At 48.5% G+C, this 25346-nt stretch overlaps 1 protein-coding gene across 1 annotated transcript; it reads right to left on the bottom strand.

Annotated features, from left to right (window-relative positions):
* Positions 1 to 4210: 4210 nt before the first annotated feature.
* LOC144095554 (uncharacterized) lies at positions 4211 to 24744 on the bottom strand. The gene is made up of 3 exons (XM_077629246.1): positions 24442 to 24744; positions 5934 to 6096; positions 4211 to 4518 (listed from the first exon to the last, which is right to left on the bottom strand). Exons 1-3 carry the CDS (start codon positions 24742 to 24744, stop codon positions 4211 to 4213), a joined length of 774 nt encoding a protein of 257 aa, XP_077485372.1.
* Positions 24745 to 25346: the final 602 nt, after the last annotated feature.

The following is a 25346-nucleotide window of genomic DNA, read 5'->3' as shown; positions in this document are numbered from 1 at the left end:
AAAATCCGCCGGTTTCTTGTATGTTGTACAATATCGATGCTTTATGCCAATTTCTGTACGAAAAACAATTGTCCTTGCCTTAGTTTACAGTATTATGCGTTATGGTTTGACTCTGTATGGTCACTGCACCCTTAGGTGGAGCTCAAGAGTTAATTCAATTTTACGCTCTTTGCTGTTGTCAATGGTATATGATTTATGCCCTAAGAAAGACGCAGATGTGTTTGGGCTTTTTAATATGCCCTCCTTTACGTCTCTTATGGTCGAGACTGTTACAATTACCTACTTTTGGAAAAATTATTTTAAAACACTATACAGAGCAACCCGTTGCCTAAGACCAAAGGATTCTTTCATAATCCCCAAGATGTCAATAATATATGCAAAACGAACGCTACAGTATTATGTGCCCGCAATATTTAACAAATTACCAGCGCCTGTTTTAAAAGCGAACACTAAACAAGAGATAAAAAGATTGTTAAGAAGGACTTAACTTTTTTTTATTTTTTCAGTCATCTTTATACTTTTTCTCTGCTATTTTCAGTTACAACTTTCTAGATTTTCTTGTTTTCTGACTGCCAGGCACTGCCAGTCAAGCCCTCTGAGGCTTTGGCCGGCCTTTTACGTATATTGTGTTTTTGATTGTGCAGAATAAATATTGTATTATACAGCATTCACGCACGAACCAGCAATTGATAAACACATACCCTCTACATAATCTACCAGAAATTTTGAGGACGGGGGGAGGGGGGAGGGGAACGTATTCACGATACTCTTCTTAGACTTGAGAATAGAGAACGTACAGAAACTGGTCGCCAATGTGCTTTTCAATGTGACGGTTACGCAGGCGCGTATCAGTATATATAGATTTTTCAGCTCTCCGGCATAGCGTGAGCACTCAGCGTAGATGAAAATTTTGCCACCCAGCAAACGCTCTTTTCACTCCTCTGTAGGCTGCCTTAAAAAGCAAGCTTCGACTGTAGTACACCAACAGAGGCGCGTTGTATTTATGTCTGTGTAGAAGCGAGCGGCTCCTTTTATTAATGCGAAGGCATTAGATGGCTGTTTCAAGGTCATATCCGCAAGAAAGTGCCCGCAAGAAACGGCACCTTGTGACGTCAGGGGCCGACGAGTCACGTGACGAAGACGATGACGTCACATCAATAATAAATGCTACTTAATATACACTGGTCAACATGAGTAAGCAACACTTATTGATACAATTAGGTAACACTGAGACTAATTGGCACTAGTGATGACATCATATGAGTGTGACGTAATACCAGGTCACGTGACAGCCATTTAATGTGAAGTCAAACCTACTCACGTGACGACGATGTAATGTGGCGCAATACCAGGCCCCCACGCACCCCTACTTCAGGGTCCATATGGATCCCACATTACTAAACATGCGCGCAAGGCGCATTACAAAGAGTGCTAACAGCTCGGTAACACTATTGACATTCGGATTTTCCAGCATGCAAACGTGCCAGTTCTGATGTGTGAAATACTGCAACGATCAAGCAACGACACATGCTGTTCACCCTTGAGGTGATGGCGATGATGATGACGATGATAGTAATGTATCTTTATGGGCCCGGGGAAGTCGATATACCGTTACCAAATTAAATGTTTCCAGAATATTGAATAAATATTGTACATTATCTAGAACCGATGACAATAATTCTGTGACAAAACAAGGATAATTGCAACTAATAATTGATGATGTTTGTGTTCTTGGGAGGTCAAGAACTTCCCCCGCTTCCTCCACTTTCCTCCAAGTGGCGATGGTAATGGTTTCGAAATCCTGGGAATTCTCCAATGACTCAGCGATCCCCTAGCACTTTGCGGGAACGGGCTAAATTTTGTCTTCGAACACTGTGCCGACTACTGAAATCACATGGGCCAAACCAACTGGCCTAGAGCGGGCAGCGTGAACCGCTCTCTCTCCCTCTCTGTCTTTCTCTCTGTCAAGAGCAACACGGCTCTCCGATCAAATTTCGCCGCACCAATATCTTTTTCCAGCCCCCCCCCCCCCCCAAACCCGGGAAAAAAAAACAAACGCCCAAATAATATACACTTGAACAAAATTCTCGATACCATTTCGTCAACCAGTCTGAGACAAGCTGCCGTGAATCAATCACTTGTTTTCCTTCAAACCGAACTAATATGTTGTACGCTGGCATCTTCGAAGTTTTTTAGCCGCGAGCACCGCTTGACCATTCTGCGAAGCCGTTTAAGGGGAACGATGGGTCCATGCAAAATATTTATTTATTTACTTATTTATGTTTGTTTGCTTCCTTGCTTGTTTGTTTGCTTGTTTATTTTCAATACTGCCAGTATCATCTGAGGCCATAGCAGGTGGGAAACAACAATGAGAAACATGATAAATTCATGTTAAAGGAAAGATAACGTTAAATGAGAAATAACGGTGTGAGGAGTGCGTGGTCGTCTGCAAGGCCGGCCGCCAACCTAACTGATGCCAAAAAAAAAAAGGGAAGGATTGCAAACTTACATACAAAAATCGCAAACTATAAACACAAGCTAACAACAGTCTGAACCATTAAACGCTATATTAGAAGGTTAGAAACATCGAATGGGCAGCACAGGGCCAACACGTAATCAGTTCTATTCACACAACTTCAAGAAAAAAAGTAAAAGCAATCAGCTACCCCATCATTATACATTCATTATAGTTTTGCATATTTTACTGCTATAACACCACCATACAGTACGTTCGCCCCGTGCTGTGGTATTTTGGCATAATATGCAATTTCCGAGAAGGAACAAGGAAGAGGAGACCAAAGAGAGGTTATCTGGAAGGATATAAAAGTGCAATTAAATTTGCATCTGCTTGCATTACGGAACGGGAATATACAGAAGTAGTGTAAGATTCGAAGGGGGAAGACACCGATCAAAAGCTTCGGCGGTGTTATATAGAATTTTCTGGCTTCGTCCTCTTTTCATCGAATCAGCATGTGTCCTTGTTAGGAACTACCTGAATTACATTCTCTCGCCTGTGCCGACTGCTCCACTTTCAGTTAAGTCACAGTGTAATGTACAGCAGGATCCCTTTACTCGACTGCAAGGCAGCAGCAGTGACGTTAACGCCGGCGACGACCATGAACACAAAGCAATCTTGCTTTGGGCCATTCGCGCTGCGACGAATTTATAGCGTGCCTGTTGGACTTAACTTATTTGTTTGCGGCACCAAACAAACCTACCGCGGGTAAACGCGAGTTGTGTACTTTGCGCGCTCCCATGAGTTTGAGCCGCCCGGCACGCAGCTACGGCTGCTACGCCAGTGGGGGAAGTGGGAGGGAGAGTGGCGTGCTGTGACAGCAGGACCCCTTCCAGGAAGACCAGAGGGCTGCGTCTTCCTTTAGGCTCGGTTGAGACGGACATTACGGCTCAGCACCAAAAGCTAAGAGCGGGCCTCGGCATCCGGATGTCCAAACAGGGGAAATCGAACACCAAGCGTCATTGCATGGACACTGCGGTGGTCGCTCCAGCTCCGCTTCGGAAACGGCATTCGCCCAAGCATGCCGCGGAAACTGTAGGAAGTCTTGACTTCAAAATTTCGACCTCACTGAAAGACGACCTCACTCAGCCTCAAACTCACGCGTGAGGTTGAGGTCTGATTTGCTGACCTCACTCACACTTTTACAGCTGTCTCCGACCTCACCTCAACCTCACCTCACGACGTGAGGTTGAGGTCATTTTGAAGTTGAGGACGACCTCATGAGGTTGTCCACCTCTGCACAGCACACGGGAGTCCGCCAGAGTCACTAGTGTTCCAAAGTCTGTAAGAAACGCGGGAGAAGCATGCACGCCACACACACACGCTCCGCGCACAACCACCACTAGTATTCTAGCAGCGGCACTGACAGACGGCCGTTGCTGACCGTGATGAAGTGGGTGCTCCATTTCCGCAGATACTTTTCTTCCAAGGAGACAAGGTCGACGCCGGCCTGCTCAAACAGGCGCGCCCGCGTGCGCTGAAGGAGTGGGAACATTTCCCTCTGTGGCCGTTGATGTATTTACGCGACACCTCATTGTCGCCAGTAAACAAAAGCTCCGACGGAGAGCAACAACCGCGTGAATGCATCGCGCGGTCTAGTGCGAGCATCTAAGCTGGTGAAAAACATACGTGACTAAAGTCTCCAGAAAGCCCCAGAGACAACACCGTCGAACATGGCTTGCAGTTGGGTTTCGACTAGGCCACATTGCTGACATCGTGCAGAGGGTGCGACCCCCACCCCGCTATGCGGTCACCGGAGGGCAAAACCTGCCAGCCTCGCTGCCAGCCGAAGTCGCGGGTGTCGGGTGGAAGGGCCGACGACGTAAAGTCCCGCCACCGCACCTGCCTGCTCCGCTCGAGTTGTTCATCTGTAGCCTCTTCTATTGCTAGGAGCTCGCAGACGCAGGAGGCTGGCGTGTCAAACACGTTCACCCCGGGCAAGGTAGCGGTAAGGGACCTGAACGTCTGACAGACATACCGGAAAAGCTTCGGCTGGCGCTCGCCTGTGGGGCCAGAGGAGCGCTCAAAGAATAGGTGCCGTTACGTGCCAAGGAAGTAAGCAAGAAGGCCCCTCCCCGGATAATCGGTTCCCCGCAGAGATCACGGACTCCCCTAAGAGCAAGGATACTGCACATTGCGCGCACGTTCGGCAGGCTAAACCCGCCCATGCGACTTGGAAGACGGAGTAGGGCACAGGAAACTGTGTCCTCCCAGCCCAAAAGAATTAACCCCAAAGAGTGGCCAGACGATGTGCGAAAGCGTGCGGTGCACTGGCCACCCGAGCAACATAAAGCAGCGAAGAGCACACACTTGATTTAACAATAAACGTGCACTCCCGTAGGTGACAAACGAAAATGTGCCGCCACTGCCAAGCGCGTCTTCTGCCGTCGCTTTAAGTCGCGTCCATGTCTCGCAGGCCACATGTCTTGAGGACAACAAAAAAACAACGAGTACTTCAACGGCCGAAACCCACTCGACGTCCCCGAACAGATCTGACGTGAAAGTGTCAAAGCGCAACGCCTTGCACTTGCCCCTATTTAGCATGGCGCCATACAGCTCGCTGTACACTTCGAAAAGCCGCAAGAACGCTACGTAACTGTCTTTGCCACGCAGAAACAGGGACACATCATCGGCGTACGCCGAATAATTAACCTGGCCTCGGCCTGGCAGTGGAAACCCGCGCACGAACGGGCTCTGGGCGATACGACGCAGCAGCGGGTCTAGGCATAAAAAACAAAAAGTCGTAGGCGACAAGAGGCAGTCTTGCCTAGCGCCTCGGGATGCACAAAAAGAGGGCTCTTAGAGTTCCGTGAACTGCCGTAAGCCCCGAGTAAAGAAGCCCGACTCTCGCTACGAAGGCCGGGGTAAAGCCGAAGGCCTCTAAGGCACCCAGTAGGTACCGGTGCTCAACACGGTCAAAAGCCTTAGACTGATCCAACGAGACAAAGGAGCCCGGTATCCCCACCCTCGACGTGAACGTAAACAAGTCACGAGTAAGTGCGAGAATGGAAAATACCGAATGGCCCGGACCGCTACACACTTGCGCAGGGTTGACCAGCGAGGGCAGAATAGCGCTCAACCTGTTCGCCAGTAATGATGCCAAGATCTTGCAGTCTGCGTTGATCAGTGATCGGGCGCCACGCTTGCGGGTCTGATGGGCACCAGCCGGGCTTCAGAATGAGCACAATTTGGCCCTCCCTAAAAGACTCCGGTCGGGCTCCGTCCGTCAGAAAGCTGTTGATCTTATCGAGCAGGGGACCTTCTAAGCCATCATAGAGCCTGGCGTAGAAACTGACTAGGATACCATCAGGTCTAGGGGCCAGCCAGCATTCATTTTAGCTACTGTGGCGCGGAGCTCACCTCGCGTCGCCAGCGCTGGAACTACAGGGAGGCCCTGACAGAAATCGCGAAGCCTGACGCGGGGTCGCCCGCCCGCTCGACCCTATCGAAGTGAACAGCTGGGGAACCTGGCGTGTGAGCACGTCGCGGATGTCCGTGACGCTGCTGCTCCTGGCCCCGTTGGACAGCACGACTTCCTCAATGAAGGCGGGCGCATCCTCCTCGGGGGAACCTGCGTGAACCTGCCGCAAAGCAGAGGGATCAGCTACGGGCCTGCCCTGAATGAGGGCTCGGCTGGCCGCGCGCGACAACTGCTGCAAAAGACTCTGGTAGCGTGCTTGCCATAGCTTGAGGTAATCACGCATCGCAAACGTGAGCGGCGCGCCTCTCTTAACTACGAGGATGCCAGCCAATATCTCGTTGAGTTCGCAAGTGATGCGTGCTCTTCGCAGGCGGCTTTCTGCGATAAAGGTGGCATGCCACTTGCCCCTCCTCTCATCCCACGGTACTGGTATGTTATCGAGCGCACCTGGAGCACCCAGCGCACTCTGCAATGAACCGACGGTCGACCAATTTGTCAGTAGGCTGTCGTCCATTTGCCACGCGTCAACTCGTGGGCACACCCGACGAAATCCAGCAATACTGAGCACAGTCGATGATCGGAAATGCGTGGAATGCCTGAGGGAAATGTGAGTGCTTGGCAGGAAGTCGCGAATCGCGCGACAACAGCCGGGAACAAAAAATAATGTAGATTAGCCCAGCTAACTTATCCAGTCTACTGGCCGACCTCCCACTCGCCCACGTGGCCCCAAATTCGCCATCATGCAGAGAGACGCATGCATCTGATAAACGGAACTGCGTGCATAGGTCCCGTTGGCATCTTGCGCCAGCTTAAGGGCGACCCTGACCGGGCCCGGATATATTGCGCATGGGGCCCAGGACACAATTAAAGTCACCCTCTAGGAAAGTGGGGTTCAAGTCCAGAATGAAACAATTGTGACAATCGAAAAATGCTGAAGAATCGCCTCGTCGTTCCGGCGTGTACACTGTCAGTTGCCTCACTCGCCTGCCGTTAAGGGAGACGCCGACGGCCAACATGGGACTGTCGACGCCGCACGCACAATGCGCGCCTGAGCGCAGGTGGCTATTGATGAATACCACACCGACACCGCATGACACTGAGTCGGTTATTGGAAAGAAAGCGGGCACGAGGAAGTGATTCTTAAGCACCGCTGTATTAAGGGCGGGGGGGGGGGGGGCTAAGGGGCTCAAGCCCAGGGCCTCACCTCGGATAGTAGGAGAAGGGGGCCAATTTATTCTAACATGCTTAGTATATGGAACCATGGGCTACGGAACTTCGAGTGACATGTATGAAGCGAGAAAACCGGACCGAGCAGACGGGGCCCCCCGCCTAATGTAACAGCATGCGTTTAGCCTGATCATTTGGGGAGAGCTTATCGAGCTGCAAAAACAGGAATCCCCGCCACCTCGGCGGGGCCCATTTTCTTCCGAAACAAGGTGTATTTGCTTGCAAGAGTTTTCGGGGTTTCCTGTCAGTCCGTCTGTCCATCACCGCTTCGCGCACTTTTGCATGCGCTCCCAGACAACCTGGGTAGCAGTCTCAGTCACAAAGGAGATGCCCTCGACTCATCGTGGCAAGTTCAGCCGGAGACCAGCTACAAAGTGACAAGGGGGTTGGTCGTTTGGTGCCCAGCTTTCTCCGGTCGCAAGCCAGAAAATCGATTGGAGCCAAAGGTTAAGAAAACCAAACGATTTTTATACAGCGAAGAGACGATACAGAAGATTTCACAATCACTCGTACGGGCACACAGAAGTGATTTACAAATACAATGCAACTCGTGCAAGGTAACAATCGAGAGAGATTACAATTTATCAGAATTTTTGCACCTAAAGTGCACTAACACAGAGAGAGATAAACAAACACAATTTTTTCACAGGGCACTGCGACAGTCCGACGACCTGAAGTGCACGACCGGACTGATCCGCAGACTGGCGCAGGTTGCCTCGCTTGTCCGTGGCTGGTCGGTGGTGTTCTCACAGGAGTCGAGCGGGCGCCCTTCTTGGAAGCTTAAACGGCGGCTCGGCCTCACAGACAGAAGTTAAAACCCTCGTTTATAGGCGCGGCCCGTGTCTATGCGTTCTTTAACCCAAGGTAGGCGCGCACAATCACGCAGTATCAACTGCACAAGCTGCTTCTCTTTCTCGAGCTGGGCGCGAGACCCCATTGGTCAAGCGCGGAAACCGCCTTCCAGAAGATTCTGGGTCCTTCTTGCGATGCGAAGACAGACGCCGGCGTGAGAGTGAAGGGGAAAGGATATAATTTTAGCGCGGTCAAGGTTAGGCCCTCTCCGTCCACGATGAGTGGCAACCACTCGGACATTCTAGAGAAATCGACACAACGCGTGGCCATGTTTCCTTTGGCGCCGCTCCGGCGAGCTGGGTGGAAAGGACAGCAGCACACGCAAAGTTACGAGCTCTGCGGGGATCATTCCCCGTTGTGTTTTTTTTTTTACTGCGCACGGGCGCGATTCCTTACACGCAGTGCAGTTTTTTCCAGTATGTGCCAAATTTTGTGACACTGCCCTTCCTTTAAGAATATTATGCAGCAATATTCACAAAACACAAAATTCGTGCACACATGCTTGCGCTCACAAAGTCAATGGCGAGTGCCAAGATACAACGATACAATGATGTCTGCACGTACATAACACTTGACAACTGTCAAAATGCACTAAAATACATGCCGCAACTCGGCAACACATTAACGCAACCTCCCATAGAGAGAGCGCACAACTACGATGCATACTTTTGCCATTACTTCCACGATCGACGTGCATGAATGGGGGACAGGATTGTTCCCTCAAGTTTTCGATGGCATGTTTGCTTCTCTTTCGCGCGCGACTCTGGCATTTTTTCCTGTCGCAAGCTCTGCTCTTCGTCCGCCGTTTACTGATGCTTCTCTTCCTTACGCGGTTCTGACTCCGCTTTCTACTCGTACTCCTCTGTGTGTTTCTGCTCGGACTTATGAGCCCTCCTCTTTTACCGCGGCTAGCGCGTCTGTTGCGAACAGATTTTACGCCAGTTTCCTTATGATGGCTCCAGTTCTCGCGTGTTTCTTCTTCTCGGCTTGCCCTCTTCAGTTTGCAATTCAGCCTCCAGAGCGAGTCCTTGCTAACGCTGGGCTCATTCGTCTGAACATATTCTCACTTTGCTACGATGTTCGAGCAGCTCACTTGCACACGACTCAGCTGTCCTCAGCTTGGTTCGCTTTTGTACCAGCTTTTTCCTGAATTTTCTCCAGGGCTTCTGCAGTTCGGGTTCACCTGCATCGGAGGGGTTCGAATCGCTTCTCCTTTTTTGTACTTTCTTCCAAATTTTTTTTACGAGGCACGCCCGGTTCATTTTCACTTGCATCATCCGAGTTGTCTTCTCGCAATGACGCCACTAGTTCAGCTTCTTTTAGTTCTTTGAGCACTGAAATTTCTTCCCGACTTCCTCTCTTGAGCTCGTAACTTTCAGTGCACTCGTGCTTCATTCCTTGCACTGCACTTTCGCCTTTCTACCCGCCAAAACTCTCATGACCTTCCTCATCGGGAAAGGCCACCTGGTTGCTCGAGAGTTCACTCAGAACAGATTCCGGTTCTTCCCTGAGGGTGCTCTCAGCTCCAAGTGCGTCGGAACTTTCGCACTCTTTAACATTTGACCATTCTTTCTCACAGTCACTACTGCAACAAAATGGCGGGCAGCACTCTAACTTGTCAGTGAACCTCCTTCTTTCTTCCCCATCTTCAGGCGACTGCACTAAGGTGCCCTCTCACTGAAGCACGAGGCTGGCCTTCCCTTCAGTGCCTAGTATACCTCGGTAGTAGCTACACTATCACTTTCCTGAGAAATCGACACTCCTGTCTGGTCCTCACCCCCTTCAATCTCAGCTGCAAGAATCTGCTGTTCCTCAACCAAACTCTCACTAGTGGAGCTAGTTACAACCTCATCCGTGGCTGCTGACAAATCAGACTCCTTAGTGTTTCACTCGGCCTCTACGGGGAAAAGTTTCACTGGCTCCCTGACGTTGTTCAAACGCCGAACCTCAGCAAGCTTCCTCGCAAGGATTGCATACTCTCTTTGAAATTGCCTTTCTCGCTCCAAGGCGAGCTTCGCTGCTTCTTCTCGTCCCATCTGCCATTCTCTCTCTCTTTCTTCTCGTTTTTTTTCTCTTTTTCTCAGCGGAATCTCTAACGCGCTGCCTTTCTCTCTTTCTTCTCGAACCACTTTCCATTTTTGACACACCCACTGAACAATTTCAGCTCCCTTCAGACTCCTCTGAAAGCCTAGCTCGGCTATCGCCTTGAGATTCAATCTGAGCCTGGACTCTTCAGATGCGGCGCATAACCTCTGCTCTGTGAACCTCTCCAACCGCCTCTGCGCGCCACCTTACAATATCGCTCTGCTGCTAAACGGTCCTTTACGACCTCTTCGTAAACTCCGTCCCACTCTTTCTCCATTCTCTGTGCTCACAAAGCACCACACATCCTGTCGCGGACGCCAGAATATGTCACCACTTCGGGCACTGTTGCATGCACTCCCAGATATCCTTAGAGTGTGTGGGCGTAGCGGTCTCGGTCGCAAAAGAGATGCCCTCGACTCAGCGTGGCAAGCTTAGCCGGAGACCAGCTACCAAGTGGCAAGAGGGTTGGTCGTTTGGTGCCGAGCTCTCGCCGCTCGCAAGCTAGAGAATGGGTCGGAGCCAAAGGTTCACAAAACCAATGTTTATACAGCGAAGAGGCGATACAGAGGATTTCACAATCACTCCTACGGCACATACGAAGTGATTTACAAATACAATGCAACTCCTGCAAACTAACAATAGAGAGAGATTACAATTCGACACAATCTTTGCACCTAAAGTGCACTAACACAGAGAGGGACAAACAAACACAATTTGTTCACCAGGCACTCCGACAGGGTGACGACCTGAGGTGCACGACAGGGCCGATCCGCAGACTGGAGCACGTTGCCTCACTGGTCCGTGGCTGGGCGATAGTGTTCTCCCGGGAGTCGAGCCCTAGTGCTTCTCGGAAGCTTAAACGGCGGCTCGGATTCACAGACAGCAGTTAAAGCCTTCATTTATAGGCGCAGCCCGCGTCTGTGCGTTCTTTGCCCCAAGGTATGCGCGCACATACACGCAGTATCAACTGTGCAAGCTCCTTCTCTTTCTCGAGCTGGGCGCGAGACCCCATTAGTCGAGCGCGGAAACCGCCTTCTAGAAGAATCCGGGTCCTTCTTGCGATGCGAAGACAGACGCCGGCGTGAGAGTGAAGGGGAGAGGATATCTCTTTAGCTCGTCAAGGTTACGCCCTCTCCGTCCACGATGAGCAGCAACTACTCGGACATTCTAGAGAAATCGACGCCACGCGTGGCCATGTTTCCTTTGGCGCCGCTCCGGCGAGCTGAGTGGAAAGGATAGCAGCACACGCAAAGTTACGCGCTCTAAAAGGGATCCTTCCCCGTTGTTGTTTTTTTTTTTGTCTTATTTTACTGCGCGAGGGCGCGATTGCTTACACGCAGCGCCGTTTTTTCGAATATGCACAGAATTTTGTGACACAGTCTCTCCAGTGCTCTCAGGAGGAAAGGGGAAGGGAGAACACCTAAAACACTTAATGTGGGATGATGTCCTAAATCTCCCTTGCCCTCCGTCACCACCACGGCACCCTCCACCTCTCAAATAGCTCTGCCGCTGTCCTTCTCATAGAAATGATGTGCTGCAGTACCCAACAGTGCCTCCCATTCGACTTTTCTTTATCGTGATGGTAATTTGGGCGGTGGAGGATGAGGCTGATGGCAGAGTCTAAGGAGGAAAGGAACGGAGGCGCCACACCTGCTTTTGTACGCGTACCGTGGGGCATGGAATGCTCACTGTTCGGGCTAGGGTTGTGGAAGAGTTAAGGGGGAAGTTGGAGAGCTCGACACAAAGGCCTGTCTCCAGGGCCCATTCCTGCCTAGTGGCTGCACACCCTCGTGCGCGCTCGACGGACAAAGTACCGTATTTACGGGCATAATTTGCGCCGTCGCATAATTTGCGCACCCGTAACTTATCACCACGGTTTACAAAAATTTTTTACAGCATATTTTACGCGCCGCGCTGAACTAGACCACCATCATGCACGCGGGCTCTACCCTATGGCTCTACCCAGTAGCATTCGGCTATTCCGCGTGTTTGTTCGGAAGGCTTTTTGAATCTTTTGTGCAATGGTGGTGTCAGGGGCCGCTGTTACAATCGCGGCAGCACCAGCGGCATCGCCACTCGGAACAGCCAAGAGCGCTTCCGGTGAGGGTAGGAAGCTGATAGAAGAGCCAACACCGCTGTTTGTTTGGCCGATGCATGTGACTCGACTGCCGGCTACGCTTTTCTTGGTGGCTCTGACGGCTTGTGTTCGGTTGTTCGGTCGTGTCTAGCGATGGTATATCACAACTATACGGCAAGTTTCAAAGTGCTTGTCAGCGCCTCATCACGGTGCGGAGCGGCAAAGCCAGCGAGAATAACCGCGTGCGCACAAGTTTGTCCATAGCCGACAATCGTTGTGTCGGCAATCTTATGCGCACGGGGCTATTCTCGCTGGCTTCTTAGCTCCGCGCCGTGATAAGGCGCCGACAAGCAGTTTGGTCGACGCTCTCGCGGTGCTGTTAAAGAATTGTGTGGTGTGATAATTGATTTATTGGTTCGCGGTTGCTTTCCCGGACGAAGCTGCGAAAGTAAACGTACAGAATCCGGAACTACCGAACAATTGGCTGGGCCGCAAGCGAAGACGCTGTATTAGTGTCTTATTCAGCTTCGTGCATGCACCTTCATGCCATCCCGCAGGGGGGGGGGGGGGGGGGGGGAATGCACGGCCTTTCATTTAGAGTGAACTTTTTTTCGGGGGGCGGCCAGCGTGGGGTGAGGGTCCGGGTGCTGACGTATACGCAGCAACATACACCATACCTATATTGCGCGTTATGACCTTTGTGGTGTTTTTTAAGTCGCGCTCGCGAAATCCCCGCGTAATTTGCACACCCCCTTCTTGGAGCCCTAAATTCTTGATAAAAAGTGCGCAAATTATGCGCTTAAATACGATAGGTCAAACTGGCCGCCAAACTTTCCAGAAATAAGTAGAAAAAGATGACTCAGAGGCGACGGAGGGTGCGTAAATTCGCCCGCGCTAAGAGTCGCCCTCTCCCCTTCGTTTTCGCGCTCGGCATTGACGGGGCGAAAGAAAAATCGAGAACCTCCGAGAACAGACGATTGCTCCTAACCAATAGGAAGACGAGACCCGAACGGGTGGAGTGACTCTGCACGGAGAAGGAGGGAATTTGAACAAGGAACTATATTCGTATGTGAACGCCTGCTTTGGCGTTAGTAACAGACAAACGCGGCGGGCGTCTATGAAAGGAAGTTGATCGCGGGCTGCGATCCTGACCCGAGCCGCCGGTTAAGCTTGCATAAGCCTGCCCGCTGAGGAGCCTCCAAGGGACGCACCACTCTCTGCCAGCCACAGATCATCCAGGCAACGTGCGCCAATCATCTGGACGGCCACCGCTGGACACCTGCGGTCGCGTCGGACTGACAAAGTGCCCGGTACGATTAACAATTTAGCATTCATTCATGCGAAAATGCTCAGTAGGAAGCATCAAAGTGGTGCGTCTAAAGGAAAGGCGAAGTTAGAAAGAGAAGAGCGTGAAAAGAAGCTACCAAACATGGCAAAGTACCTACTGAATGCAGCTTCCGCAGAGCAGTATGATCGCTCTACCCAAAGTCCGTGTCAAACTCCTAATATTACCGACTGTGCTCCTGTGGAGGACTTGACAACTCCATCACCATGGTTTCCTGGCAAGAAGCAAGGTTTGACTCATCTTGGATGTCTGGATCCTGTGAAAACGGTGCCAACCTCGCTCGTCCATATTTCTGAGCAACCAACGCTATTAGAGCTCTGCCCTGTTCCTGAGTCAGCAACGTCTATGCTACTAGGCCGGGCCCCTGCCACAGAGCTACAGGTGTCCGATACGCCACGCCCGATTTCTACTACTGCTGATCAACAGGTGCCAAACCTCCCCGATGAGCCTCCTTCTACTGACGTGCACCAGGAAACAACACTCCAAATACCGACTCACTTGTTTTCTATTAGTTTGGCTTCAAATAATCGTGTTCTCGCCCACAAAGTGGGCCTAGAGAGGACGAATGAGACGGCTTCTCGTTTCGGCAACAGAGAAGTACGGACACCCCCGCAGCAAGAGGTACGTTGCGAGATTCTCCGAAGTGACCCTGCTAAGTGGCCGGACGTTATTACTGACAGCTTTCGGAGTGTATGCCTTAAGAAAGGGCAATTGTATTTTCAAAATGAGGCAGGAAATTTGCCGTCTTTCGAAAGGCAATACAAAACTCATAAATGCTTTATATCACATCATCTTTTCGTGCGAAAGGCTTAAATGGGGAGGCATACAAGCGACACTGGTTAATGCACTCGGAGTCCAAAGGTTCCGTTTGCTGTTTCATGAGCAAACTATTTTTCATTTCAAGCAACCCCAATGATTTCACCACGCACGGCTTTTCTGATTGGAAATAAGCAGAAGAAAAGGTTTGCTCACATGAAAATAGCGTCGAGCAGCGGAACTGCGTGGCAGCATGGCTCGCCCGCTCGAACTCGAGCAGCACAATTGACAAAGAGCTGGTTAAGCATCTTGTCAATGAGACCGCTTACAGGACACAGGTATTGAAGCGCATAGTCGTTGTAGTTAAGCTCCTAGCTGAGTAATAATAATAATAATTGGTTTTTGTGGAAAGGAAAGGGCGCAGTATCTGTCTCATATATCTTTGGACACCTGAACCGCGCCGTAAGGGAAGGGATATAAGAGGGAGTGAAAGAAGAAAGGAGGAATAGGTGCCGTAGTGGAGGGCTCCGGAATAATTTCGACCACCTGGGGATCTTTAACGCACTAACATCGCACAGCACACGGGCGCCTTAGCGTTTTTCCTCCATAAAAACGCAGCCGCCGCGGTCGGGTTCGAACCCGGGAACTCCGGATCAGTAGTCGAGCGTCCTAACCACTGAGCCGCAGCGGCGGGGCTCCTAGCTGATCGCAACCTAGCGTTTAGGAACAGTGAGCAGATTTTTGGTTCATCGAGAAATGGCAATTATATGAGAGTGATCGAGGCCATTGCCAAGTTTGATCCTTTTCTAGAGGAGCACATCAAACGCTGCGGGAACAAAGGAAAAGATCCCCCATCGTATCTGTCAAAAAGCATTTGCTATGAATTTATCGAGCATATGGCAAAGGCTGTCAAGGAACGTCTCGTTGACGAAGTGAAACACGCAAAATACTTCTCTTTAATTGTGGATTCGACTCCAGACCTTATTCACGTTGATCAGCTGTCAGTTGTTTTACGGTACTATTTAAATGGGAAAGTGTACGAACGCTTTCTTGGATTTGTTCCAATCGAATCGCATACCTACTTGTATCTTTTCGAACCGTGATCTTCCTCTTGACGGCCAATGGCATCTCAGCTGATGATTGTAGGGGCCAAGTTTATGATAATGCGAGTAATATGCTGGGAAAATACAAAGGACTGCAAGCTCAAATCGAACATCTGAACGAATTGGCAGTCTACGTTCCGTGTGCTGGTCATTCACTCAAGTTAGTTGGCGCGTGTAGCGTTGACATTTGCCTTGAGGCAGTCAAAGTTTTCACTGTAATCCAGAGACTGTTATGTGTTCTTTACTGCCTCTCCTAAGCGATGGAGGTATCTTTTGGACAGCATGGGCGGAACTGACCAGCAGCTTATTTTGAAAAGTCTCCCTGAGACCAAGTGGTCAAGACACGCTGAATCATGTAAGGCCATTCTGAAAAATTTCACTGGAGTCTAGCGTTTCCTTGAAGCTGTATCAAAGATCTAGAAAGAAAACGGTGACACTAGGAACGAAACCCACTCTCTCTTCAAGAAAATTACAAAACTAGAGACTGCAATCATGGCGATTTTCTGAAGTGAATTCTTGGAGCGTTTTGGCAAAACGAGAGTAGCACATCAGAAACCAGGCCTAGACATTTCAACTGCTGTAGACCTGCTGAGCTCTCTAGAAGGCTTTGTTCATTCTTTGCGACCTCTCTTTGATTCCTTCGAGGAGAGAGCACGCACGCTAAGGACCAATCATTGTTATCAAGATGAGCTCAAAAGCATCGTTTTGAGTAAGCATCTGGACGGAAAAAGCGATAGTGCGCTATAAGGTAGAAAAAACTTTATCGTAGAGACCTAAAATGTTGTACTTGACAGTCTAGGCTCTGCTTTGCGAGTGCTTAAGGCTGCCTACACTGAACACTGGGAAAGTTTCGGATTCTTAAAATTGCTGACAGAAGCTGGAAGCGAGGCCTCTCTGGCGCAGCAAGCTGAGAAGTTGGTGGAAACCTCCAAAAATGATTTGGAGCCAGCATTTTCCGCTCAGATAGTTCAGTCTGTGAACCTTCTGCACAACTCTGGGTGCCAAGACACGAGTTATCAGGGAATAATGAAGTTTCTGTTCGAAAGAAAGCTTATTTATGTGTTTTCGAACCTTTCTATTGACTTGAGAAGGTGCATAAGCATACCCGTGGCAAACTGTGAGACCGAACGATCGTTTTCCAAGTTTTCGCTGATCAATAATTGCCTACGTTCGAGCCTCCTTGACGACAATTAAGGTGAACTCGCTTGCTATCATGTCCATTGAAAGTAACTTCCTCCGCGATATATCCTTTGAACAGACTATATCTGATTTCGCCAAAGAGAAGGCGCGAAACATGCCACTTTAAAAGAGTACTGTTCGCGCTATACATGAATAGTTCCAATAATTTCGTTGTGTCGCCCCTCAGCCTCCACGTTGCCAATGAAACGCTGAGCAGCGTAATTCAAGATATGCAATCTTCGTTGTTTTCTCTTGTTTGTTCTTGTTCTATTTAGCGTGCTTATAAAAAACTGTTTTTTGTTGTTTTTGTTAGTTCCACGTTTATTTGGTGTTGGCCTTGCTTGTCTTACCTTTGACAAAAATGTTTTCAAATAATGTTTTTTTAATTACAGTTGGTCATTTTCTTCTTTATTCTTGTGCATTTTATGGTGTTTTTATTGCCTTAAGTATTGTCTATATCAATTGCATATTTATAGAGTAACGTTGTTAACGATTACTGCTGTCTGATGCATGAAATTTAATAAACAATGTTACGGATACAACCATGCGTTTCCTCACAGGATTAAACTTAGTGATGCAAACAAAGCCTAGTTTCAAAAGAATCGACATCTGAGCTGTGTTGTTTTTCTACGTTCTTTTGCGTCTTGAGTGCACTAAACTTTTCCTTCATGTCTAGCTTTTGCTGAAAAGAGAATTCAGATTAATCACAAAGTGAACATATGTGTTGGTGTTTACAACAGCACGCCTTTCAAGCAAGTTTTGTTGCATTCCTTATAATAATAACAATAATAATAATCCCGTTTAATTTGGCGGAATTAAAGCAAAACTTGGCATATTTCCAGCAGCGTAGCAGGCGACAGGGGGCGAACGGGAGTGGTCAGTATAGGGAAAGGGGGCCTGCATGCGCATTAGTCCAGGCCCCTATTTTTCTTATTCCGGCCCTGTTCTTAAAAGCTGCTTACATACCGTGCAGTGCGCAAATTTCATTCCTGCAGGAAGAGAATGTCGATGCGCTGCGCACAGGCGAAGTGCATCACAACTCTCTGCGTATCCAGCGACCGAAATCCCTGAACGTTCAGGGAGAGGAGATGCAGCACCGCCATAATGACCAAACAGGGCGCCGCCAATCTGCCGAGAACTTCAAAAGGCCCTTCCCCGGGCGCTAGTAGGTTTAGCCAGTCGAGGATTTGTCTACCTCTGCCGTTCCTGCGAGTCTCTCTCTCTGGGTGATCCTGACCACCGCAGCTAGCTCTTTCCACTCATTATGCTACCCAATTTTCTCTAGAGTGTCGTTTGACGTAGTTATGGGGAGTCCTAGAGTGCACTTAGTGCATCTGTTTATTATGGAGTTTATTCCCCGTTCTTAGGTCTTGTTGATATTAAGGAATGGAGTCGCATAGCAGATGCTGCTCGTGACAAAAGCTTGTACGTGTCTGAGTCTACTAGCCTCCGTGAGGCCACTCTTTCTGTTGGACGTCTTAAATACTCTAAATACGAGCTCCGCCTAGTCGTTCAGGCTTACTTTACTACCGCTGTTTTTGACAATCATACCTAATAATCTAATTTCGTATAGTTTCGGGACTTCGTTCCCGTTGACTTTAATCTTGATACCTCGAGTTATCTCCCCCCTACTGCTGGTTATTACCAGGAGCTCCGATTGTTCCGGCGAGCAGGATAGACCTACTTCGTCCGCGTGTTTGCTGATGATATCTGCTGCGGCTTATATGTAATTATTAGTGACGAAGCACGTAAGGAGGAATATTGTACTTAAATTTTTAAATATTACAATAAACGAACACGGAGCTCCACCTCCGACCAGTTATTGTTTTGTGTAAACAGCGATTGTCTGGCTCTCTCTGGATGTGTTGACGTTTTGTATGGCAGCAAAAGCCGTATTTATCGCCGAGAAAATTGCATTTAAAAATGTTTCCTCTGTCGACTGAAACGTGTGACTTTTGTATCAAAAATGACAAGCTGCCATTGTTCTGTCGCGAATGAATGTGCAGCTTAGCGTCTGAAATTCGCTTCAAAATGTTTCCGACGCATGAACTATATTTGCGATATTGGCCGATTGCAGCGGCCGATGTATTTCGATTTTCTGTGTTTCCTGGCTAATAAAAGGCTCTTTTAATGGGTGAGAGTGGTCTCTTCGAAATAAGAACGCAGTACGCTATCGGTACTAGTCAAATTATATTTTTACTGAATGTCCCTTTAAGCTCGTTCATAGCAACTATTTCACTGTTACCAATATTGAGAGGTATATCACAGTCTATATTTTCCAAATTTAAATTTTTAGGTGCTGCAGAGGCAGAAATTTCTGTTCTTGAATACGCGCCACGTCTGAAGCCATGTTGGAGACTTCTCACGCAAACTATCATAATCATGACAAAAACAATGTCAACCACAATCAGGCTACTGTATGTCCTCGCACTATTTTACTCAAAAAAATCCTGAATCCACTCGCCCTTCTTCATATTTTACTGAAATTATGCTAAAAAGGGCACGCACGTGGACGTTCCCCTGGTCGTGTTGTGCACGTTAAACCGTATTCTGGCTCCTTCCTCGTCGGTACTTTTAAGTACCCGAGATAGTGTAACTTTCTCACTGCGTGGTGATGATGAAATCTTGCGCACAGTAAACATTCCGCTACGCGGGTTATTGAAGAGATTTAAGTGTGCGTGTGCTTGTTCCGCGGCCACCAAAACAATGGCGCTGTTTCCTCCATGGCCGAGTGATGCTATCAAATAACGCCTGCACCGAGCGTTTGCGACGCTACGCAGTCCTTGCAGGCATCCGGAGAGGCTGTTCCTCCACGCTCCACGGCTTCTTAGGAACCAGTGACGACCGACTGTGCAGGAATATTACAAAATAAAACTTTTTCACCTGATTGAACTTTCAGACTGAGGAGAAATATTGACTTCGCTTGGTAGTAACCTTGTTGACTAATTGCTCTTTCAAATCTAAAGTGTGCATAAAATCATTTCCAGTAGATGTATAAGAGAGCAGCTTTTTTTGACTGGAGTTTACATCAAATTATGCGAACTTAAATGTGTTAATTGCCGGGAGCTTCACGGTTGGAAAAAAAAACGAAAAGAAGGATGTCTATCCCATACAAAAAAAAGTCCTATGGGCGTCTATGGAAAAAACTATGTCCGTCTATCGCCTTTTATGAACGTCTATAAGCACCTATAGAGGTGCTTATTGCCAGCTATTGAAAAATATATGCCACTAAAGCTATAGCTTTGGAACCATAAAATTGTCTTAAGCTCTCTATAGAAAAATATATCAGCCTGTATAGACAGCTATAGACAGAAATAGGAAAGGTCTATAGCTCTTTGGGCCAAAATTCTATAGCCGGCAATAGGACATTTTTGTATGGGATGAACGGTTGCATAGGTGGAGTAAGCCCTCTCTGGATTGGAGGTCCATATACAGCGCTTCATTGGTAAGTTTTCACGCCTTACGGCGCCTTTGAAGAACCCCCTTTTCTGTAATGTTGCTTTCTGTAACGAGCTCAAATTTGGGCAACCTCCCAATTTCGCGACCCCTTTTTTGTACACCACTGTGATAAGAAACCTTATATTGAACCTGCGTTATCGTAATAAAATTATACCTGTTAAATATTAACTGAATAAGTAAAACGACTTCAAAGCATTAATCACTTTGGAATAAATAAAAGTTGTAAAAATATCTCTCGTCAGTGTTCAGACAGCTATCTGGAGACAGCATACGCTACTGCGCTAATAATAACAGATGCGTTATAGCACGAATTCCGACCGACCTTCAAAAGTAATCTACTCTCGCATTGCAGAGTGATTTGCAGTCTTTTGCGGACGCGTTTATGGAGAACAGCACTTTCATTTCGACCACTTTGGCTTTGTTACCTGGAAGATAATATCAGTATTCGGACACCGTAGCATGTTACACATTGAAATGTGGCCTTCATGTCTTGAGCACACACTTGCAAAGGCGTGCAAAGCTAAAGAACAAATTATGACTAAAACCAACAGAGAACCTGAAGTAAAGAGGCTGCTCCTTTATATTAGCGATTAAGTAGTGGCGGTGCCGTTCGAAACCACACCGCTATTTTACCGTCCATTCTATAAAGAAGCCAAGCACTGTTATTTTCTTGTGACATCATTTACAAAGGGTTCCAGTTTCATACAAAATAGACGTTTCTTCATTATAATATGGTTCGTTGCCACTCTCGTTTGATGTAGTGGCGTTCCACTGCACTCTGTCTAAAACGTGTAGGTCTGGTGCTCCTTGAACCGGAGCAACGACCTCAGCTTCATAGCGCGTTCCGCAACGTGGCAACGTCCCTTGCGCCACAGCTCTATTCAATAATGTATATAGCGTGTCAGAACCGCTGGCATGGCTGATCCCTCGAGAGCAAGAAAACAAAATTTGCAGCCCTACCAACGGTTGGGGTAACTTTGTGCCATGGACGAACTGCTGCCACAACCAAGCATAGGTCTCTATAGAATGAGAGAAGAAATAAAACGGCGCAATAAATGTAAACTAAACAAACGCCCTTGTACATAAACCTCGCTTACGAGGGATAGCTGAGGAAGTAGGCAAATAGCGCTTTGCCCTTTCATCAGCGCATTGTTAGGGTGGAGCAAATTAATACATGGAGCAGAGATATGGTTGCGGTCGCGAGTGTGAAACCACTTTTGCAGCGCGTGGAGCACTCTAGTTCGAGAGGGAGGGAAAGAGTGCGCGGGAGGGGGGGGGGGGGGGGGGGCTCTCGCGGGCAATTTTGGCGATGGATATTGCAGCGTGATGTCCTGGTCGAGCACGGGACGTGCACAACGTGATCTGAGCTCAGGCCGCGATTTCTGCCTACTCAGTCAGGGGCTTCTGCACAAAGAAAAATGTTTCTTTATTTCCATACGATGGGCTTGTCTGTTACTACCACCCATGGTTCGACAAAAAGGTCGAATTTATGTGGTTAAATCACGGTTTATAATATATTTCCTCGACACGTGTCGCCAATTTTGGGCCTTGTCTCACCATGAAATATTCAGCCATAGCCGTGCATTGCTATGCGTCAGAAGGTGGAAAGTCCATTCCTCTAAAAGGAATACGTGCATAGCTGGAAGACATGAAAAGCAAGAAGTGCGAATGAAATGTATTCCTAAATGATGCCCTGAAAAGTAAAGCCGAAGAAAAAGAATTCAGGTTATTAGGCATTTATAGCTCCTGGCTGTTCCCCTGCAGAATTCGTTGCAGTTCTTGCATACTCGATCCCACTGAAAAAAAAAAAAATGTTTCTACATGGGAAGTCATAATACAAAAATTTCCTATGGCCGGCTATAGAATTTTGGCCCAAATAGCTATAGACCTTTCCTATTTCTTTCTATAGCTGTCTATACAGGCTGATATATTTTTCTATAGAGATCTTAAGACAATTGTATGGTTCCAATGCTATAGCTTTAGTGGCATAGATTTTCCAATAGCTGGCAATAAGCACCTCTATAGGTGCTTATAGACGGTCATAAAAGGCCATAGACGGAGATAGTTTTTTCCATAGACGCCCATAGGACTTTTTTGTATGGAGCTCGTCCAAACTCGGCTGCGTTGATTGCAAACAATCTCTATCCACTGAACGATCCTCTCTATTCCGCTTGTCGTATATTCTCAATTAAGAACACGCGTGTCCGTTCAGTCAGCCGAAACTTCCATTGTGGGAAATGCGTCTACAAGTTTACAGAAATTGCGACAACCCATTTTATTTATTTTTCTTACATAGCACATAAAGGGTCAGAAACTTAACGACAGTTTTGCCTTAAGTAGGGTGCCTCGATGCCAGCGCCGCGGGGGTGGAGACACCTTCAGCGGCGCCGCCATATTGAATCGCACGGGATCAGCGGGGCTAGCGTTTGTAACGGCGCCGTTCATGCTCTCAGCGCGCTTCAAAGTGCTTTAACTTTAACGGCCTTTTGCAGCAAGAGCTACACTGGGCTACCAGTCGAGCATTTCGCTGTACATGGGAGAGGCCAGTTGGGATTCAATATGGAGGCGTCGCTTAAGTTGTCTCCATCCGGCGCTGGCATCGGGGTACCCTAGCCTTGTGGGCACTAAAAAATGAAGCCAGTACTTCAAACATATCTCGAGGTGCACGCTAGCAGATACAAGAAGCGTATTTTGTGTTGTTTGATCAAACGAACATGTGCACAATGACGTCAAAAAAAAACTTCAGCCCAAGCCCATTGCTGCGTCGTTTTGAATGCCCGTGTGGAATGGAATGGAAAAACTTTATAGCTCTATTTACAGCTTTCAGCGGCTAACATAGGTCTTCATGTTTTACTAAAATCTCCGCCGTCTTGAGTTGTCGGCGTCCCTATTCCAGAGCACCGCTGAGCCTGGCCACTTTGAGAGCGTGCTGCACCAATCCTTCTTGGACCTGAGCACGCCGCTGGTGAGCAGGCCCTCCCACTGTTCCGCACTGGGTTTTTCTTCTTTGTGGAAAGAGAAGTTATTTCTGCACTCCTATATAATGTGATATAGCTTTGGGATGGCTCCACATCATGGGCATGTGTCCCTGTATTGAATGGGAAACATTTTATGTAGGATGTGTAGATTTGATAATGTTCCTGTCTGCAGCCTTCGCCAGCCGACTGCTTCATGTTGTGTCAAAGATGCGTGGGGTGGCGCATATATTATCCTTTTGCCTCTGTGATGGTTTAGTATTTCCGCGTACGCTGGTTCCACAGTCATAGTGGCATCTGATTCCATTGACTGTCCCGATCGGATGTGAGCTCGCGAGCTAGACTGTCTGCCCTCTGGTTACCCTCTATTCCGGTGTGACCCGGCACCCTGAAAATCGTATGCTGTATCTTTTCGTTCGGAAGCCCTGCCTCAAGGAGGATTCGCAGCACCCCTTTGTTGATTCTACTTGCCGTGTGATGCTTATTTGGAGTCGGTGAGTATTATCAAGGATCTGCTTCTACGGTAACCCTCCGCCGCTGTTAGAGCTACAGCTGCTTCTTCCCCCTCTGTTACCGTGCAGCTCCTTAAGGTAGCGCTGCTTATCAGCTCTCCCATGTGATCCACGGTCACTGCCGCAACTCTATGTTCTTTGATGTTGTGGTCCCACGGGTATAGGGCTGCATCCGTGTATACCACATTTTTTTAGTGGCCAGGTGTTTTTCTACGTATTCTGCTCGCGCTTGTCGTCGGCCGCGTGCAGATTCAGGCCCATATTCCTCGGTAGGGGGCTGGCGAAAAGAGTGGTATGTTAGCCATACTATACTCCGTTTCTTTCGTTTTCATAGCCTAATCTTTTAAGGAGCGCCCTGCCGGTGGTTCACTGCTGGAGCCTGTACAGCTGCGCACCCAGTTGTGCCTCCTTGAGCTCTTCAAGTGTGCTGTGAATACCTAGTTTGAGTAGCTTGTCGTTCAATGTGTTTCCGGGCGGATTCAACGCCGTCTTTTATGCTTTCCTGATGAGAGTCTCGGCTTGTTCTCTCTCTTGCTGCGTCATGTTGTGGTACGGGAGTGAGTACGTGACCCTGCTGACCACCAGGCTCCTGACCAGCTGGATCATGTCCCCTTCCTACACTCCGCTCCTTCTTTGCGACACTCTGATGATCATCCTGCTGAGTTGCTCCGTCGATTGCTTAAGCAGGCCTAGCGTGTGTCCGCACCGTTTGCTGCTCTGGATCCACATGCCGAGGATGCGTATTATGTCCTTCTCTGCTATGAGTTGACCTTCCAGATACACTTCTATCTTTTCCTTGGTTGCGTTCTTTCCAATCCTCAGAATTTCCGATTTCTCGGTTGAGCACGCGAGGATCTCTCCTTGACGTATTGTTCGACGCATGTTGCACCCTTCTGAAGCTTTTCTTCTTTTTGGCCCAGTGATCCCTGATTTACCCCGACCGTGAAGTCATCCGCATACATGGCGTGCTGGATGCCCTCGATCTCATTCAGTTTCTGGGCTAGCCCGATCATCGCGATGTTAAAGAGAATTGGAGAAATAACCGAGCCTTGCGGGGTACCCTTGTTAGTGTCAAAGGTATCACACCGCAGGTCTCCGAGTCCTACTGTCGCTGTGCGCTTTGAAAAGAATGCCCACACGTAATTGTGGACTCTCTTCTCGCAGTTGGTCTTGTTTAGCCCTTCCATGATGGCTCCGTTGCTGACATTGTCAAAAGCCCCTTTGATGTCGAGGGCCATGATGGGTGTTTTCTCCTGCTTTGGGGATCTTGTTAAGGATTTCTTCCTTTATTTGTAGCAAGACATCTTGTGTTGACAGGTTCGTCCGGAAGCCAAACATGCTGTGGGGGTACAGCTCGTTGTCTTCTAGGTGTCGCTATATTCTTTTGGTGACCACTCTCTCGTTGAGCTTGCCGAGACACGAGGTTAGCGAGATGGGCCGCAAGATTTCTATCTGTAGCTTCTTTCCGGGTTTGCGTATCAATAACCCTTCCGCGTGCTTCCATTCTTCTGGTGCCGTGCCCGTTTCCCACTGTGTATTGAGGTAGTCTGTGAGTTGGGCCATCGCGTCATCGTTGAGGTTGCGGATCAAGGAGATAATTTTTTCGGCTCCTGCTGCCGTGTTTTTTGTGACTGCTCTGATGGCGGCATACACCTCTCCTCTTGCAATTGGCTTGTCGAGTTCAGGGGTTTCCGTTCCCTGGAAATCCCGTTCATATTCTTGCGGCGTGTCCCGGCCATAATATTTGATCCGGACCTCCTCTAGTAATTCCTTGTCTTGTCCCTCATATTGGTGGACGAGATTTTGAATTGCCTTGTAGCTCGCAGCTATGGTTTTGGTT

The sequence above is a fragment of the Amblyomma americanum genome, chromosome 6 (genome assembly GCF_052857255.1).
Source record: "Amblyomma americanum isolate KBUSLIRL-KWMA chromosome 6, ASM5285725v1, whole genome shotgun sequence".
Lineage (NCBI taxonomy): Eukaryota > Metazoa > Arthropoda > Arachnida > Ixodida > Ixodidae > Amblyomma > Amblyomma americanum.
Note: the sequence above shows the minus strand (reverse complement) of the source record. Positions and strands in the feature narration are given on the sequence as shown.

What these genes read in the sequence shown, in the direction of transcription:
- LOC144095554 (XM_077629246.1), bottom strand. Translation starts at nt 24,744, where the DNA reads ATGGCCCTCGACATCAAAGGGGCTTTTGACAATGTCAGCAACGGAGCC. An exon ending in CGGATGACTTCACGGTCGGG is followed by an intron (nt 6,097 to 24,441) that starts GTAAATCAGGGA and finishes GCTTTGCGGCAG; the next exon opens with GTTCACGCAGGTTCCCCCGA. An exon ending in GAGCGGGCGGGCGACCCCGC is followed by an intron (nt 4,519 to 5,933) that starts GTCAGGCTTCGC and finishes CTGGCCCCACAG; the next exon opens with GCGAGCGCCAGCCGAAGCTT.